The 20,220-nt window shown below is 32.1% G+C and overlaps 2 protein-coding genes across 2 annotated transcripts in view; one reads left to right on the forward strand and one right to left on the reverse strand.

The window, feature by feature from the left end:
- LOC143236579 (ATP-dependent RNA helicase Ddx1-like) overlaps positions 1-8,237 on the forward strand; it is a 19,619-nt gene extending 11,382 nt beyond the window's left edge. The window contains exon 5 of the mRNA XM_076474877.1: positions 8,078-8,237. Coding sequence (XP_076330992.1) covers positions 8,078-8,237 — 160 coding nt within the window. The remainder of the gene's footprint in view (positions 1-8,077) is intronic.
- A 3,575-nt stretch (positions 8,238-11,812) lies between these two features.
- Positions 11,813-14,624, reverse strand: LOC143236580 (uncharacterized). Its single transcript, XM_076474878.1, has 3 exons — positions 14,333-14,624; positions 13,483-13,853; positions 11,813-11,938 (listed from the first exon to the last, which is right to left on the reverse strand). The coding sequence occupies exons 1-3, from the start codon at positions 14,595-14,597 to the stop codon at positions 11,813-11,815; spliced, it is 762 nt and encodes a 253-aa protein (XP_076330993.1). The 5' UTR covers positions 14,598-14,624.
- Between the last annotated feature and the right edge of the window lie 5,596 nt (positions 14,625-20,220).

Here is a 20,220-nt window from a genome sequence, read left to right on the forward strand (position 1 = left end):
CTAAGACATTTTAATCTATGAAAAAGCTACCATCTTCTTTTGAACAAAGACTTCAAAAGGTAGGTTGTGTCTGTCATCTGCTCAAAGTTTCATCTTGTTTAGTATCTAAATACATCTCAGTTTCTAAGCTTAATAAATTATAGTAGAATTCTATAGCATCAGTAGAGTTAAGATTTTTTGATTATTGAACTGTACAATTTAAATGTTTGATATCCTCCACATGTCCAGCAGAAACTCAGTTCAAAGGTCATAGTTAGATTTGTTTTTATTTACTTCTTGATTTATTGCTTATTACTTTTAACATATAGAACAATTCATTTCTAAATAGTAATAATCTATATAGTGTGTATATATACACACACACACCTAAACACACAGTGTTATGAGACTCAAGCTACTTGATTAAACATTTGTATTTTTGTGTTATAATGTAGTCATTCTAAACACAAACAAAGCATAATTTGCATTTCTAATTTTTGTCATGATAGTTACATGGTTGGTCAAGTAACAGACCTCAAAGAGCACAGAAAACAACAAAAGTCTTACTGAAAACAAATGTCTCAAGTGTATTTAGGAGGTTCTAGAAATTACACAAATAATATTTGAGATTATGGGAACACAGAATAGTTTTATTATTATTATACATTAGATCACTTTGCACTCAGACTAATAATTAAACACTCAATATTTTCACAAACAAATCTTCAGTACAAATGTCATTAAAACCTAACTTTTTTGTGTACAATATACTTGTAATCTTTACTGAAAGTCTACCAACTTTTGTAAAAATATGCATGCTGTATAAAAAGTTATAGTACAAATACTTAAGGTGTGCAAATGTGTAGATGACCTTGTATACATTTTACCAAGTCTGTTGCAAGAATGTTAACTGAAACAAAATTACCAGATACCAGTATTATAAAAAAAATTAAAATGTACAGAATAATGTGATAACAGAGAGTAATATTTTAAATTATGTACATGTTTAGTACATCCTAAAACATTTTAAAAGGTAAATTTTATTTTGTTTCATTACACAGGACACAATTGCTTGATTTAATTTATTTATACATGTACTAACAACTGTCTTGTAAAGTCTGTGCTTAGATATTAAATTTATTAAATCAGAGAAGACAAAACAAACACGAAATACATTATAAACCTTATGACAATACTGGATGTTTTATCATTTACTGGATGTTCATACTTTTACACTATTGCCTGGTTACAGCACTATAAAGCTTGTTGAAGGTTAGCATTTAACAAACAAAACCTATCGTGGTTTTAACTTATAGATGATTTTTGAAAAGTATATAACTACCTTTTTAACTGAGATGTTTTTATCACTTAACCAAACCTCTGGTTTTCTAAGTGTGGTACTTTTTTGTAGCTTTTGTTTAACTAAAATGGCATTTTCATTCATTTGTTTTGGATGAGAGCACTATAATAAAAGCTGCTCAGTAATAACAGTACTGGAAAATTTATAGTGAAAAGCAATGTGGAATGTGACAGAGCAAAAAAGGTGTGCAATGTGCCATTTCAAATATGAGATTGCTTTAGAAAAATCTTTAGAATTAAAATGTATGCGTGTTGTTTTACTGATTATTAAAAACATCAACAGTTTACAGCAACTTTTCCCAAACCTTGAATATAAATTGACATTGCAAACTTGTATTTGAAAAATTTTAGTCGTAATAATTGATTAAAGAAATACTGAAGTTATACACTAAGATAAAATAAAATATAGTTGCATTAGAAGATAATAAGCAAACATTTCCCATTGCCATCTTTCAGAATACTCTGTACCAAAAAGTAGTGGAATAAAACACTATACTATAATACCTTCATGGTAGAAAGGTCATGTATATTTCATAATAGATTTTGATTCTACAACCTAGAGGTTGCAAATTGAATAACCACAAATATAAAATCAAACAAGTAAATGTATCTTAATTTGGCATAAGCCTACTCGCTACAGTTTAGACACAGTATACCTCAGCACTTTATCTGATTAAAATACCATATACTATGATACAGTTGTAGTGTACTAGTAGTAGTTTTGAAAATTCATGTTATAATATATAAAACATTCTTCAGTTTGCAACTGCTGGTGTGTAAGATAATTATATTGAACCTATATCTACTACTAGTAATATATAACAGATTCAAAAAAGCACACAGTATAAATTATGAATTATTCACTTACTTTTATACAAATAAGTTAAGCCTTAAATGATGAAAATTACTTATATCAACATAGAATCCACCTTCTTGTGCCTTTAAGTTGTCTAAATAATGCTATTACTAATTTGTTTTGCATCTTAAACACGTCTAGGCCTATCACACAGTAACTTACTGAGAAAATAATACTGCTTTGCATTCTGGAAGATTTTGTGTAGTAGGATTAATAACAAAATCTCAATAAACTGCGAGCATCAAGCGCATTCTCTTAATTTCTTAATACTAAATACATAGTTAAAACACCTCACGATAACTCACCTTCAAAGGCTGTCATTTTACCATTTAGTGTAATAACGTTATCCCTCATACACTCCTATTAAATCTCACACGCTAACACTTTCTACGCTGCATATCTTTTAATTTTACAGATTCAACGCATGCATCTAGTACCGGTTTTGTGCAAATATTTCGAACATTTATTTTCGAATCGTTTGTGCTATTAAAGGCGCCTTTTTCAAATAATTTATGTTTCTACCAAGGTCATTTCTGACTTTGAAAACGAAAAAGAATCTGTAAGTCACTGTGCCAATTTATTTTTCTCAGCCTGCTCTAAGTTTAACAAAGTACATAATTAAAACATGCAAGGTTCAAGATATTACACAAGTCTTAACTTATGCAGCGAATACTAGTACTCCGTTGTAATGTGTTGTATCGTCGAACAACTTATTATTATTTAATAAACGTAATACTTCAAGTAGAGTGTGATGCCGTCCCACTTCTTTTCAGAAAGGACCGTAATTCATGTGTGTGTTTCTTAAGTCCAGCATGGTCAGGTGGTTATAGCGCTTGACTCATATTAGGAAGATCGGGGTTTCGAATCCTCGTTACGTAAAGGATACTCGTCTTTCTAATCATGGAGGATTTACAAAGTGACAGATTTTCTCACAAATTGTAATAGAAAGTGTAAAGACTTTTTAATCTGTGATACCTGGACATACCACATTTCTCTTTCTTTCTTTTTTTTTTAGCTTAAAAAGGCTAAGTGGTTACTTTACCGAAATATTCACAAATACATTTATATGTATCATAAATGTGTGCTTAGAATATGTGCCAACTTTCATAGCCAATTAACATAACTATATTTCTCATGCATGTCATCTTTCGCCCATTATCTAATTTTTATAACAAACGTGTTCGGTCTAATGAGGAATGAAGGGATAAAACTGAAAGCAGTGATTCCCACGTAAATAACTGGGCAGTTATTGCTCAATAACAAAACTCTTCCTTCTGACTATGGGAAGCAATTGCCACAAAGATCTCATATCCACTAAAATGTCACAGGCCCGGCATGGCCAGGTGGTTAGGGTGCTCGACTCGTAATCTGAGGGGTCGCGAGTTTGAATCCCCGTCCCAAACATGCTTGCTCCTTTCAGCTGTGGGAGTGTTATAATATGACGGAAATCCCATTTTCGTTGATAAAAAAGTAGCCCAAGAGTTGGCTGTGGGTGATAATGACTAGTTGCCTTCTATCTAGTCTTACACTGCTCAACTAGGGACGGCTAGCGTAGATAGCCCTTGAGTAGCTTTGAGCGAAATTCCAAAACAAACAAACCAATAATGCATAATTCTTTCATGCCAAACATATTAACATTTACTGTGTTTGTTTTTTTTTTATTGCAAAGCCACATAGGGTTATTTTCTTTGATCACCGAGGATAATCGAACTCCTGATTTTAGCGTTGTAAATCCGTAGACTTACCGCTGTACTAGTGAGGGCAACAGTTAGATCAAACTATTTTTGATAAAAACGTTAACACTCAATATTCTATCCGAAAGGTGCAATTAATTTAAAAAGAAGACTCAAAACACGAGTGCTTTGGAATAAATGACTATTCAGGAGAAGAATACTCGTCGATTGAAAATCATTCGAGATTTGAGTCTTTTGTTGTTATTCGTAGATCAGATCTTTTATTCATAATTATATATTACTTGAAAATTGTGTTGGTTGGTTAAATAAATCATTAATGTAATACAACATCCATGAACAATTTTATGTTAGTTTCATATAGATGCACCACTGTATGAAAGAATTTAATGTCAGACAACAGAGCCCAGGCCTATAGATGGTTGAGCCAACTATGTTAGATAACTCGTTTGTTAGTTTTGAATTTCGCCCAAAGCTACACGAAGGTTATCTGTGCTAGCCGTTCCTAATTTAGCAGTGTAATACTAGATGGAAGGCGGTTAGTTAGTCATCACCAACTCTTGGGTTACACTTTTAGCAACAAACAGTGAGATTTACTGTCACATTATATCAGTCCCATGGCTGAAAGAGCGAGCATGTTTGTTGTAACAGAGATTCGAACCTCTGAACTTATATTATGAGTCAAGCGCTCTAACCACCGGGCTGATACTAAATAATGGCCTAGATGCAATGTGTAGACTACAGTGTAGGCTTTACATCACCAAATTTGACGATATTTGCTCTTATTACAGAGAACTAGGACTTCTATATATGAACTGAAAACAATTTACAACCGTACACGATGCAGACGTAACCGAATGAAATGCACATAAATACTCATGAATATTCACACAAGATTTATACAAATACTATCATGAAAAGTGTATATGAAAAAAATATCATATACACTTAAAAAACAGTGAAGCATTGAAGCAGTCCTTTATAATGTTTTCAAAGATGGCGAGGTTCTCGGTAGTTATGTATGTTTTTCTCTTGTTGTCCTGGGTGGATTCCAATAATTTTCACACTTGTTGTCCATGGTATGTTGCATAAATATTTACACTTGTTGTCCATTGTAGATTCCAATAATACTTACACTTGTTGTCCATGGTAGATTCCAATAATACTTACACTTGTTGTCCATGGTAGATTCCAATAATACTTACACTTGTTGTCCATTGTAGGTTCCAGTAATACTTACACTTGTTGTCCATGGTAGATTCCAATAATACTTACACTTGTTGTCCATGGTAGATTCCAATAATACTTACACTTATTGTCCATGGTAGATTCCAGATGCTTACTAAAACTGAACCATCATTTAATGCGAAACAGATGGTCGTTTTCAGCTCAACATTACATGACTTCCTGATATTTAGCTATTCTAGTAGATAGTTCTGCGAGATGTATGACCTCGTACTCCGTATAACAGTTGTATAGTTAATTATACGGTACACATTTTACAAGCTTTCACTTTGTCTGTCTCGTATTTGTTTAGCTCTGAAGGTGGGCCTGGCATGGCCAAGCGCGTAAGGCGACCTGTAATCCGAGGGTCGCGGGTTCGCGCCCGCGTCGCGCTAAACATGCTCACCCTCCCAGCTGTGGGGGCGTATAATGTGACGGTCAATCCCACTATTCGTTGGTAAAAGAGTAGCCCAAGAGTTGGCGGTGGGTGGTGATGACTAGCTGCCTTCCCTCTAGTCTTACACTGCTAAATTAGGGACGGCTAGCACAGATAGCCCTCGAGTAGCTTTGTGCAAAATCAAAACAAACAGACAAACAAACAAACAAAGCTCTGAAGGCATTCAACATATAGTTATTTACATTTCTAGGTGAACTTCTACCATGAGTGTAGGAGAGGGTGATGTTACAAAATGTTTTTTTAACAATGACAACGATGCAGTTTATGTAACAAGCTTTGTGTAACAGAACACGTGATCGATAATAAGTAAGAAAAGTAGGTTTACTTGAATCACACTATGTTATGTTTACAACATAATAAGTAAGAAAAGTTAGGTCACATTCTCTTGGAATAGAAGTCACACTATGTTATGTTACACAACACAGGAGAAGTAATAAGATAAGTTTGGTCACATTCTCTTGAATAAAAGTCACTATGTTACGTTACAATACAAGATAAGTATGGTTACATTCTCTTGGAATAAAGTCACTCTATGTTATGTTACAGTACAGGAGTAATATAGTTTGGTCACATTCTCTTGAATAAAGTCACACTATGTTATGTTACACAACACAGGAGAAGTAAGATAAGTTTGGTCACATTCTCTTGAATAGAAGTCACACTATGTTATGTTACACAACACAGGAGAAGTAAGATAAGTTTGGTCACATTCTCTTGGAATAGAAGTCACACTATGTTACGTTACACAACACAGGAGAAGTAAGATAAGTTTGGTCACATTCTCTTGGAATAAAAGTCACACTATGTTATGTTACACAACACAGGAGAAGTAAGATAAGTTTGGTCACATTCTCTTGGAATAAAAGTCACACTATGTAATATTACACAACAGCTTAGAAACCAACATACGAACAATCTTTTTTTCATAGATTGTAAAACAGAGTTATAGTAGTATGTAGGTTGAGGTGATAGCATAAGTTTATATGTAAACCATAACGTTAAGCTATACTAGATTATAATTAGTGAAAAACATGTTGACTGGATAATTTACTTATAAAACAATACGCAATCGGTATTTTCAATACTCTGCGTGTAAAATATTAGTAAAACTGCACAAAGTATGACATGTTTAATAGATGTAATAGTGATATTAATATTTTAGTTATCTCTGAAATGAAAACTATAAAGTTGATGATGTAGTCACATGATGAAACACGTGGATATCTGTCGATTACGTCATTATTTAGTGGTTCGCTTGCGAACTATTTGCACGATCACCACTGCTAACTTCGTCCCCTTACCTCGGTCCCCTTGTAACACGCTCATTGTTGTCACAATACGGAATTATATACCTCAGAACGGCTGGTATGGGTATCAACACTTTATTGGTAAGGAGAGAACAACGTTTCGACCTTCCTGGGCCGTCTTCAGGTTAAACTCTTTAAACTAAACTCCTGTCAAGGTTTCGTTTCGTGAAGGAGAACAGTGGACCTTAGATGAAAATGAGACGCATGATACGTCAAGTTGTAGATTTATGTGTAACTATACTATTAAGAGTTAGTGTGTTTATGAAAAATTGTACCGTGTGTTCAAAACTACCAGAGAAAAACATCATGGTAGGGTGTTGTTAAAATATTTAAAACTGAAAAAAAAACAATATAAATTGGTTTGGTTTTGAATTTTGCACAAAGGCGAGTGCCTTAACCACCTCGTCTAGAAGAACAACATAGAAATGCATTGTTAAAATGTATTACCCTACCAGAGAAATCATTACAATACAGTGATAGGCAAAACGTATGTATACTATTTAATACTGAAGTAATTATTGAGTAAATAGCTAAGTTGTAACATGAAAGGTAGCATGATAGGACGAACATGTACAAGTTGTTATTTTAGTTCGTATACATTTTTTGAGCATTTGTTTGTCAAAAACACACGCTTGTTTTGTATAAAACGGTGTGCTTTTGGTATAATATTTTTTCAAATTAGCCAAACACTTTGTTTAGACAATTTCTCTGTAATTGGTGTAGAGTCGTTACTTGTCACATGTAAGAAGTTATAGGACATCATTTGTTCGAATTCTCAAAATGATATGAAATAAACATTGTCAGAGCAGTATGGTACCCAATATGTACTGTGCCTATAATCCTGAAACATCATCAGATTACAGAAAACTTGTTTCAAGAAAGTCTAGTGATAGACGCCGAAAATCTACTGCTCGAAGTGACTGTGTTTTTTATGAGGTTAACAGGTCAAGATTGAAAGAAGTTTTGTTACACCTTATGATAGAAATGGCATGAACATGTTCATTTCAGGGTATCCAGACGAAAAATGTTACTTTGCAAGAAGGGGTATCTGCAAATCGTTGTGAACCAGAACTCATCATGTTACTTGGGGAAGACTCTATGTCAACTGAGACTTAGGACATTGGCTACCTATATTTTGTAAATGAATTCTGTTTCCGGCTTGTTAAAGTTGATGATAGTTTTCGTTTTCATTGCTTACTTGAAGAAAACATAAAGAAGACCACCTTTCCAACAGGGAACACACAGGAGGTGGTGCAGTACATTATAGTGGAAAAACTGGAGACGGTATTTTGACATTTCTGACATTGGCTAAAGCAAGATTCGGTAACAACTTTGTGTTCCAAGATGAAAATATCATTACCTAGATTTTGCTTATTGTACTGGATTTTCTCCACTAGAAGGATGATACAAGACTGCCATGACCATCATAGTCTCTAGATTGTAGTCCTACTGATAACTGTTTTGGCAGAACTAAACAGAACAACTGTTTACCATGACATTAAACCAGCTGCTGTATCTGGGTTTCTGCGTCTTGTATTGGCAAGTTGGGGTAAAATAACAGTAGATTACATCAGTAATCTTATTAACAGCATATTACGTCGAATTGTGGAGGTCATTAGAATACGACGATATCTAGCCAAGTACAGAATATCTAATATGAACTGTTATAGGTTTATAAATGCTATTTATAATAAGGTGATGTTATATTTTGTCATTATATATGTATATGTTTTGTTGTGATAGGTGAAAGGTTAAATGTAAACATCTTTCTACAGGTGTATATATAAATTTGTTCGCCAATCTAATAAATGGTCCATGATGTACACATAACTTGTCTCATAAAACACATTACATATGTGGATGTTTAATATAACATGCGTTTCTCAGTTTGACAGCAATAACGGTATTTGTAATCTATTTGAATAATAAATATATGATTTATTACAAAATATGAAACATTTTGTTCAAAATTGTGTTTATTATGGTTTCTAAAACTACTAAGGAAAACAACGTAGAGACATATTGTTAAAATATTTAAAAGTATAAGATAAAACATTTCTGCAATATTTAGAACTAGCAGAGTAAAAGCAATATTATAGCATATTGTTAAAATATTTCCAGTTACCAGAGGAAAACATTCTAGTGCGATATTGTTAAAATATTTACAAGTTCTAGAGAAAGCATTATTGAAATATCTAGAACTAGCAGAGTAAAAGCAATATTGTAGCATATTGTTAAAATATTTCCAGTTACCATAGGAAAACTTTCTAATGTCATATTGCTAAAATATTTAAAACTAAGAGAAATAAAAAAGTGTGAGATATAATATTTATTATTCTAGTGAGGTGAATTCAAGAGGCAAAATAAGAAAACCTTACTTAGCTCTAAGAGCGAGCTCGACTCGCAATCTACATGACGCTGGTTTGAATCCACGTTGCACCAAACATGCTCACCTTTAGACGTAGACGTGTTTTTATGTTGCGTTCAATTCCAATATTAGTTAGTAAAGAAGTATTATGAGTGGGCAGTAGATAGTGATGATTAGCTGTCTTCTTTAAATTTGGGAAGGCTCGCGCAAATAGCCTTCGTGTAGCTTTTGCGTGAAATAAAAAAAAACAAACGAAAAGTTATAAGAATCTTCCGATTTGAAACTACTCACGTATTCCGATTATCTCTGTATTCAGTTACGTTATCACTGGTGTTACAACAATTATTATATACATAAAATAAATATTCGGGTATTTTGATGTGTCATCATTTGCATTTGTGTCATTTCAGTTTCGTTCCCAATACATATGTAAATTCAAATGTATCTGGTGCTTACAATTATATAGTTGCTGCTATGTTTAATCTCAGCTCAATACCGGCAAAGATTACTATTGAAGAAGTAAGGGAACGTTTGGGATGCAAGTGTAATTGTTCTAATAGAAATGATATGTATACAATAAAACATGCTTTTTTTATATGGATTAAAATGAACGACATTCTTATATTTTTATTTACACGGTAATTATACATCTCATATCATAAGGAATGAAACATGAACATCACTGCTATTCATATGATTTCAATGTGTCAAAATAATATTGATTATTATTGTTTCTATGATTTAACACTTTTAACTTGAAAGCAGCTGATAAAGTCCACTGAATAACAGTTGTTGCCCCTTGCTAGTACAGCGGTATGTCTACGGAATTAGAACGCTAAAATTGGGGTTTCGATTTCCTTGGTGGGCTCACCAGATAGCCCGATGTGGCGTTGCTATAAGAAAACAATCACAATCACAATAACAGTTGTTATAGGAATTATTGTTTTAAGTCGTTAAACATGTTATGTATAGAACTTTAAATAATCTCTGTCTATGCCTTTTTTCAATTAATCATAAAACATATTGTAGTTCTCTCTGTTTTATAGTTTATTTAAGTAATAAATATATGTATAATGTAGTTAGCATTATATCTATAATGTAATATTGAAACAATAGTGAAACAACAATAATATTTTATGTATTGTTAGACGAACATTACAGTAGACTCGACAAATGAAGCATTACAATTACAAGCAATTTGCTGTATATAGAATCCCTGGATAAATTGTATTTATATGTGCAGTTTAAAGGCCGTTTTTTTCTAAGTTTCTAATAAGTAATATTAAATTATCTTATACTCAAAATACAAAATAAATTAATTTTTGAAGTAGTTTATATGTAAAGAAATACTATTCGCTTTATCAGAACATTTAATTGCTAATTACTCATTTATCGTTATAAAAGTTTGTTGTAGTCGTTAATAATTTATGTTTTCACATATATTATCTACTAAAACTTCCAAATGTTTATGACAATGACTTTAGCTGATGATCGTTCAGTGCAAATAACTCGAGGAAACTTTAACAAAAACATCAACAACCCTGCCCTCTAGAGGATTATATCACATGTACGGTTCACGTTGCTACTGCTTTGAGTAACAGAAACAAAAACGAAATTTTGATTGTAGGTTCAATAACAAGTTACAATTCATGCGACTTTTTATTTTTTTATCAATATTTTATGAGCCCTCATTTTTTTTCCTTTCTAAAACATAATTTCTAAGTTTAAAATAATAGTAGAAATATTCATTTATTGAATCTAAAGTCGTACATTAGAAAATACGTAATTTACAACGGTGTTCTAAAAAGATTATGAAAACACGAAAAAGTTCCTCAAGAAAAGCATGAGTAGATAGATATTCGTAATAAATTAAAACACGACCTTAAAAATATTTTTTGAAATGCTTTTATTAAACATTAAAAGTTGACAAACAAACTCTTGTCTCCAAAGAGGAAGAGGCCCAGCATAGCTGGTTAAGGCACTCGACTCGTAATCTGAGGGTTGCGGGTTCGAAACCCTGTCATACCAAACGTGGTCGCCCTTTCAGCCGTGGGGGTTATAATGTGACGGTCAATACCACTATTCGTTGATAAAAGAGTAGCCCAAGAGCTTGCTAGCCGCCCCCAATTTAGCAGTGTAAGACAAGAGAGAAGGTAACTAACAATCACCACCCATTTTATAATATTTCATGGTTGGGTTTGTGTTACATCTTAAGTTATCTAATTTCAATACGTAAACATATTACATTGATTAGGAAATACGATTGTTAAATTAGTAGACAATAAAACAGTTTCTAATACTTAAAGAAAATATATTTAATATTAACGAAATATTGTTTCAAGACCATTTGTTGTTAAGTAAACAGCCAAATAATAAACAATCTAACTGCTTATTGTTAACTACAAAACTTTGTTGTGTGACACATCAGATATGGAACTTATTAAAATGTATCATAATAATATGAACCAACATTCGATTACTAAAGTTGTTTTCAAAACTTAAAAGAATCGAATCTTAGTTTGAATATTTATCTATAATATAATACAAGTCCTTACCAGAGGAGTAATTCTCTCAGTACTTGACACAACAACAATTTATTTCCAACTTTACATCGACGTCCCCAACCCTTCTCGCCTTTTCCACAACAACGACCTTTACGTTTTCCACAACCTTTGAAGTTTTTGTCATTTTCTTCATCTTCAACATAATTCATGAAATCATTAATTAATCATTTGATCCCCATTGTTACAACTTTAAAATATTTATACTTTAATGTTAGAATAATTAAAACACATCTAGCTTAACTTCTGTAACTGTAAAATAAAATCTGAACGGTCGTTTATTTACATGAGGAATAAGCAGCCAATTTGGTTTGGTCACTTTTGCACAAACGTGCAGAATGGCTTTGGGCGATGTGTAGGTCACGTGCATCGATCCCCAGGTTTTCGTGTTGCAAGACTTGAAGATTATTAGTGTGTCACCGGAATAAAATGGTCAGTTATAGCCATTACTATTTGTAGCTAGTGCCTAACAGACGGTAATTGTTCTACCAATATTTTGTGCCACAAGTGCCTCAACAGCCTGTTTTGAACAAAAATATCAAAAAAAGAAAAAAAGGGTGATTGACTTTTACTTTTACAACGCACCTGCAGTGTTGACAGTGTGTACTCTAGTAAGCGTCCTCACGTATCGAATCTCTGACCAGGGGTTAAACTGGGACTGAAAAGTCCGAAACAAAGTTCAGACTCTTGAAGATTCGCACCATTATTATTCCTGGCCTTCTGGTTTGAATGTCAAAGTGGATAACAAAATGGAGTTACACCTCTTTCAAATCCCATTTTAGCCACTACTGCAGGCTCTTCACTCCCAAAGTTAGTTAGGCCTAGTCCTAGTTATTTTAAAACCATCATTTCAAAAAAAAATTGTTTATTTTGTTAATTATTAGAAAAAATTAAATAAGATAAAACTCTTCCACTCTGGAAACATAGGAGTAAATATTAATTTTTAAAGGAGTATTATTAAATTTGTTACGTGTTTTGGAATATTAACTGACGATTTTGTTCTCTTTGAAATATTTATAGGTATAACCATAAGCCAAACATTCGTATTAGAAATCACATAAACTGCGGATAACCTAGGAGAAACAAAACTTAGAACAAAAATTTCGTTCCCGGACACGTCCTTCTCCACTGGCAAAGCGACATGTCTGAGAACTTAAAAATTAGAAAATGGGTTTTGATACCAGTGGTTGGTAGAACACCGAAAGCCTATTTCGTACTTTCAGGCTTAATTATAAACAAAAACCTTCAAATATCTGATTTGGTAACACGAATGGATAAGTTAAAGAAATATATTCTTGATTAATTTCTAGTTTAAGTATTACAGTCATTAACTCTGAACTTATTGTTCCCCTTAACAAAAATTATTTTTGTTTCTAATATTTTCCTACTTTCTGTGTTTATATATTTATTTATAATTCCTTATATTTTTAACATTGTTATATATACTTTATCTTGTTGGTCATGTGAAGTATTTATTACATATCTGTGGTTACACTTTATTTTCATATACAAACACTTATTAAAACGTAAGATTATCAAAATTGTTGTATTTGAAAATAATTTAAAATAAGTCCCAAAAATAGCAAGAAGACAAACTAACAGTCTTCAGTGATACATAATTATGAACTTAAATGTTATTCAAAACAACACGTATCATTAAGACAGAAAACTAAGTTTCACCTGAAGTTTTAGTCTCACACATGGGAAAAAATCTATTTGTGTCACAAGTACTTTGAAAAAATATCCCCTCAGGAGCAAAACACACTTCAAGTCCTTGTTTAGCGGTGGTGTTATGAAAGGCCAGTCGTCACTATTACCGATTACGTTTTGGTTTTCGTCCGTCAGAAGAGTGCCATTCAAAAAAACTCCAGTGGCAGCAATTAAATACATCTTTTCCAAATACGTAGCCACCTGTTTAGCCAGTTCAGGAGTTTGGGGGATAGCAGCTCTTCCCCCTATAAGTTCACAGAACATGTAAACAGCTTCGATATTCGTTAAGGCTGTTGGATACACATTATAACAGGTGTCTTTAACACAGTAGGAAACATCGGCTGTAAAAAAATACACATTTGTTTATTGTTCAAACAATGATGTTTTCAATAAAGTCAACTTTGACAACAATACTGTTATTGTTGTGATGTGCAAACATACAATGAGTTCAATAGATATTGTCACAGAATCAACCAAGTTGATAACTATATTATAAATATTAATTATAATAGAAGGATAAATATAAAGTTTTGTTGCTCTAGACGCAGAGGTGTATTATATTTCACTGACGTAAATCCAACATTGTAATATATCAAGGAAATCTCACGACAATAGCTATATTAAGTTTCTAAATAACTAACCAATCTAAACAGAAAATTATATGAATCTTCTGTAGAGATCTGAAATCATAAATTACTATAATATAACACAAATGTTAATGATGTAAAGAACCAGATTATTTAAATTAATTTATAACTAGACGGTTCCATCAATGATACGTTTCTCGTTATATTATACAAAGATACGTGCTTCAACATACCTTTAGGAATTTCACAGAGACTCCAACCTGAGATATGTGAATCAGTTATTTCCCACTTGAAACTAGAACTTCTTTTCATTGCTACTTTACCATTTTCTACTGTTTGTGGTTGAGAAGTTCCCCAAAGATTAATAAAAGCCGAATTGTTTACTGTCTCTTCTTGAGACAGACCAAGCCACACTGGACTATCATCGGTTATTGTTCTGCTGGCCAAATCCATAAGGAACTTCGCTGTTTCTTCATCAGAAGGCGTAGCCGGTGTCATTCCATAAAAGTTGCAAACTTGTGACACATATAATTTCCAAGATGATAAAATAGGTCCATCCGTTTTTATATTGTAACACGTTGTTTCAGTACAGTCCAGAACTACACAAAGTAGAAACAATCAGGAACAATAAGTGACATAATTTTGAAATAATGCTAGTGTTACCGGACTAAAAATCAATAACATTATGAACAACTAGAGAGTGAAGACAGAAGACTAGTTCATGTTCTCACGTCTTTTACATGTAGCTATATGTAAATAACGTGTTGTACACATGATTTTATATAAAAGTACGTTCTTGTCCAGTTTGTTAACTTATGAACTAAAAAGGAATATTTTTTATTTTTTAAATCTTAATCAATATTATCAAAACCATTCATTTCTTCCTGCTAAGCTATAATAATGATGTATAAGACGTGTATACTCGAGGTTTTTGAATTCACACATAACAAACAAACGTAAAAGTACAAAATTTATTTATAAAAGAATTACGAAAACTTGTAAATAAATTAATGTGATTAAATTATAATTATCATATTGAGATACTGCTCGCTAACAAACGTGTTGCGATAGGACTCTTGTAAGTGGAGGAAGAAGAAATGTTGTGTAGTTGATGGTTATATTTTTATGATCTATTTGTGTTTAACTTTCATATGTTTAGAGGAATTAAATAAATTACACGTTGAGGTTTTATACGTTTCCCAGGATACTTTAAATCTTTTATTCATTTGTATATTGTAACAAGTTGTTTCTGTCCACAACTATACAGAGTGGAAAGAGGAAAAAGAAAAATACAAGTTTGTAGAAATGCGGTTTCAACAACTTGAGAGTTGTTAAAGAGTAGTCTGGTTCGTGTTTTGAAGTCTGTAATGCGTAGTGAAATGTAAATAATGTATCGTACACTTAGTTTCAGAGTTTGAAATGTTCATATTTTTATATCAAAGCCTCTATGTACCCTGAAAACGTGTTACGATAGGACTCTATAACTGGAAGAAGGAGAACCTGTGGTTTGATTGTTGCTAACACTTTCTCTAACATGTAAACATTATCATATTGTGATGTAATTTCACTAATAGCATTGGTTTTTGTCTTATAACTATAGATATATCTTAGCCCATTGCCATTGTAACACCCTGATGGATGCTCGAAACTTCGCATAAAATAAACTAGGTAAGTTTTGACTTAGTCATGTCAATTTATTCTTTATTATCATTTATCTAAGTTTTATTTCTCCTTCAACTCTCAATCAATAACTGTTTAATTGACAGCTTTGTTGTTTATGCTGTATTAATTTTTAACCTTCAGATATTGAGACGAGTTAACATTAAACTGCAGAGAGTAAAAGAAACTTGATAGATTTTATGGTAAAACACTTTAATATATATATGATAAGACTGTATACAAACCATGTTTAACGACTTCAAACAATGAATCCTCTAACAACTGTTATAGATACCGTGGAATTCAGTAGACTTTATAGCTGCTTTCAAGTTATAAAGTTATTGTTATATCATAGAAACAATAATAATCAATCTCATTTTGACACATTAAAATCATATGAATAGCTGTGATGTTCATGTTTCATTCCTTATGATATGAGATGTATAATTACCGTGTAAATAACAATATAAGAATGTCGTTCATTTTAATTCCATATAAAAAAGCATCTTTTACTATATACATATCATTTCTCTATAAGAACAATTATACTTACTTTCCAAACTTGCCTGTACTTCTTCAATAGTATTTTGTGCCTGTATTCCAGTTAAGATTGGACATAGCAGCAACTATATAATCATGAGGACCAAATACAGTTGATGTTATTATTGCATCTACGGTGAACTAAGTTAAAGGATACAACTACAAGTGATGACACACAAAACTACCCAAGCCTATCTGTGGCTGTGGTTCGTTTTATCATTGTTTTAAAATAAAACTTAGTACATATTTCTTATTCTATCTATTATTATTTATCTTATTATACTAATACATATCTTAACAATAAGACACTATGATGTGTTTTCCCTGGTAGTTTTGAACACACGGTACAATATTTTATAAACACAGAAACTCTCAGTAGTATACTTACACATAAAGCTATAACTTGACGCATCTTCTGCCCCATCTTCATCTGAGGTCCAGTATTGTACTACAGGAGTTTCAGTCAGCTCTTTGTATATTGGTAACCCACTGAACTCACGGGTTTATTTAGCTGTTGATACACCGATACATTTCTGTAGGAGGAGTCACACTTATTAGGAACAGCTGTATGAGGGCGTGGTCTAGTCTGTAAAATCAACTTCTCTCCTAAAACAGCTTTCGTAACTTTTTTTATTGGTTGAAAATACTATAGTGGGATGTATCAAAACATGCGGAAGTTGGTGGCGCAGAAGATAATCACACTTACTGTAGACATTCAAACCATGAAATAGTGTCATTTTTAACATGAACATCTAATTTAAACCCTTAGATAAAGTTGGAACATATTTCAGTGGTGTTCAGCCATTCCAGAATGTTGGTCAGGAACTTCATTGTTATTCTTTGATAAATTGTTTAGGCAGAATATTCAAGATGAAACTTTGTAGAATGGACTTACGAAACGCCGTTTTCTACACTTGTGTCTCCACAATAGGTAGTTGCTGTCCATTCTACAAAATTTTATCACTGATATTTTAACAACTATCCAGTTCGATAAAACGTTAAAGGTTTTTGTTAGGTGTCCTACACACTATAGGCTAATTTTTAATGATAAGTAAATTAAGATGCAATTAACATTACTTAATGAGATGATTCTATGTTAATTAACTGACGCACCTGAACAAACGTTAAGGCTAATCAAAAACTACTTTATTCTACTTGGTAACATGATAACTGACGTTGTTGATATATTGTTAATTTTCAGTTATATTTGTACGTAACGATAGAACTGTTACGTTCTTGTTACATAAAACACATATGTGTTCCAGTTAAAATATTTGTTACAAAATACTGACAGTCTCATTGTAATGTAATATCTTGGGAATGACTGATGTTGTACTAACTTGAAACAGAAAGTAGTGCTCGTTTATTAAATAACATGAATAACTGACCTTGTTAGGATAATGTTAAATTTAAACAGATATTACCATTCGTATGCTAAATAACTGTATTAAGTAACTGACGTCGCTGAAGAAGCGTTAATTTCATAGGTTCCTTTTATTTATCTGCTTGTCCCTGTAAATCATATGCTTCACCTTGTTATATAAAACAATATGGTATGATATTAAGAATACTTTTCATATTTCGCTTGTGTTATGTAAGATAAGGTCGTTTGTTATGATATGAAAACTTGTTTCACCTAATTGCATACTTCACCTTGTTATATAATACAGAATAACGTCGCTTCCGATTCCAGTTTGCTATTGTTCTATTCTTATGTTGTTTGATATGTAAAGCTGACTCTCTAATTGTTTGTTTTCACCTCTCAGCCATCTCTTCATTGCACATTGACAAAGTGATACCAGATGACATAAGAAAAGACAAAAGAGGTATTAGAACTTCAATCTAATGCCATATTGGCATGATTCTTGAAAATAGCATGTCTTTCTTTTCAGTATTGGTACCTTCATGTATTTTTATTGTTCTTTATTTTTTTCCACGAAACAAACAGATGCACTATTTCCTATTCTTTGTTAGAATCTAGTTTTAATTTCACCCGTCAAAGGATGGAACTCTGTAATTCTGAACAAAATCATCTTCTGTAAGGAAGTACAAAAAGGTAATAGAATAATAAGTTGACAGTCAAAGATATAAACCTTTGTCTGCCAACGTATTATAACAAAATAATATGTTAAATGAAAATGAGTAATGTCACACCTATAATATCGTCATCTGTTCCCTCTTAGCCCATCCCACATCCATGTTTGGTATTCCAATGGCATAGCGAGGTCTTTGCCGGTAGAAATAACTATAAATATAATACTAGTATTATATTCTATCAATGAGGTAATAAAATATTAAGGATTCTGATACTTAGTGCTGAACGAAAGGATTAAACCAATTTAATTCTGTTAAATATGCAACTAACTCACACAACAAGAAAAGTATAATTACTTAATATGGGCAGTTGAACAAGTATTGTTGAATCATGTTCACATTGTTCAACTAATTAACTTGGAGCTCAAAATAACTGTTGTCTTCTTCGTATTATGGTATCTACATAAATATAACAGGATTGTCTCGTGTATGTCTACTATATTTGAATTTGTGAAAACAGTGAGTGCATTATAACAATTATTACCACTACAACGTTAACGGCTGGTGATGTTGGTGATAGCTTGAATAACTAGAAAAATTCTGATATTACAAATATGTATGTTAATACTTAGATCACACTTCAAACACACGTGCATCAATGAGACCAGTTCTTCTGATTTACATGTTAAACGCTAATAATCGAGAACACGAGAGTATTTTGATATACAAAAATAAAGAATGGTATAATGTTACGCATGGTAAAATCTTCCTATGTATGTACTGAGAATATAGGTTACCATAAGGAAATATGTCATTCACGAGAATAAAAAAAATAACATAAATCACCAGCTAACAATGATAATATACTCGAAAAATAACATAAATCACCAACTATCAATGATAATATACTAGAAAGAAGTAGAGAATTATTATATTTACTTAGTGTTTTCTTATTGAAAACCTACAATGTGCTGAATTTTATACATTTTGTTTGTTTATCAACTGATGACAATAGTCCATGACGAATGGTTCAACTTATTTTTTAATGTCTGGCAAAAAAAATAGTCCACACAAAAATTTTGTCCACCATGTTTAAATAACTTATAAATCAAATTTCACGAGTATGTGTGTCGTAAATAAACTATCAAAGTGTAGTGACAGTATTCTACTATTTATTTTTGATAAAACGTTGAATGTTTAGAATATTTAAGAGACATAAAAAATGCAGGGCTTAAAATGTTAGGTAATAAAGTTTTAGTTCTAGGTAGGAACCACCTGGAGTTCACGTTGAGTCAGAGGCTTAGTAAAACCGAACGCGGTACTGACATGAAACGTATGATTGTTGTCATTGCAACGTTAAATTTTCCTCTCATATTTGTTTATTCCAATATATGGTTTTGGCCAGGTGCATAATTCTTTACCCTGTACAGCATCTATATAATTATGTAGTTCAAATATTACAAGTGTCCACTAGATACGTTTCGCAGTTGTTGAGAGCTGGAGATTATCCGAATATGGTTTTCTAGATGAAATACGTTTGTCGTTAAAGGAGAGGCAGCGTACACATATCGTACAGATAAATATAGAGATAAAAGAGATGCAGCGTACACATATCGTACAGATAAATATAGAGAGAAATGGGAACTTTAGTAGAAATGTTTTACAATAAAACACATAACACCTTAAACTATTTTTATAATAAAAGAATGATGTTTTATGTTAGCGAAAAACCATAGTAAAGAAGCTGTCAGAAGTCTGTGTTACGTACAATAATTTATTTCAGATAACTCTCCAATTTATTGTATTCGTCGTACTATTTCATACAACCGTAAAGTTGAATTTAGAAATTAATTAAATGTATTAAATTTATGATATTTGCAAAGACGAT

Source organism: Tachypleus tridentatus, chromosome 13 (assembly GCF_004210375.1).
Source record: "Tachypleus tridentatus isolate NWPU-2018 chromosome 13, ASM421037v1, whole genome shotgun sequence".
In the NCBI taxonomy this organism is placed as follows: domain Eukaryota; kingdom Metazoa; phylum Arthropoda; class Merostomata; order Xiphosura; family Limulidae; genus Tachypleus; species Tachypleus tridentatus.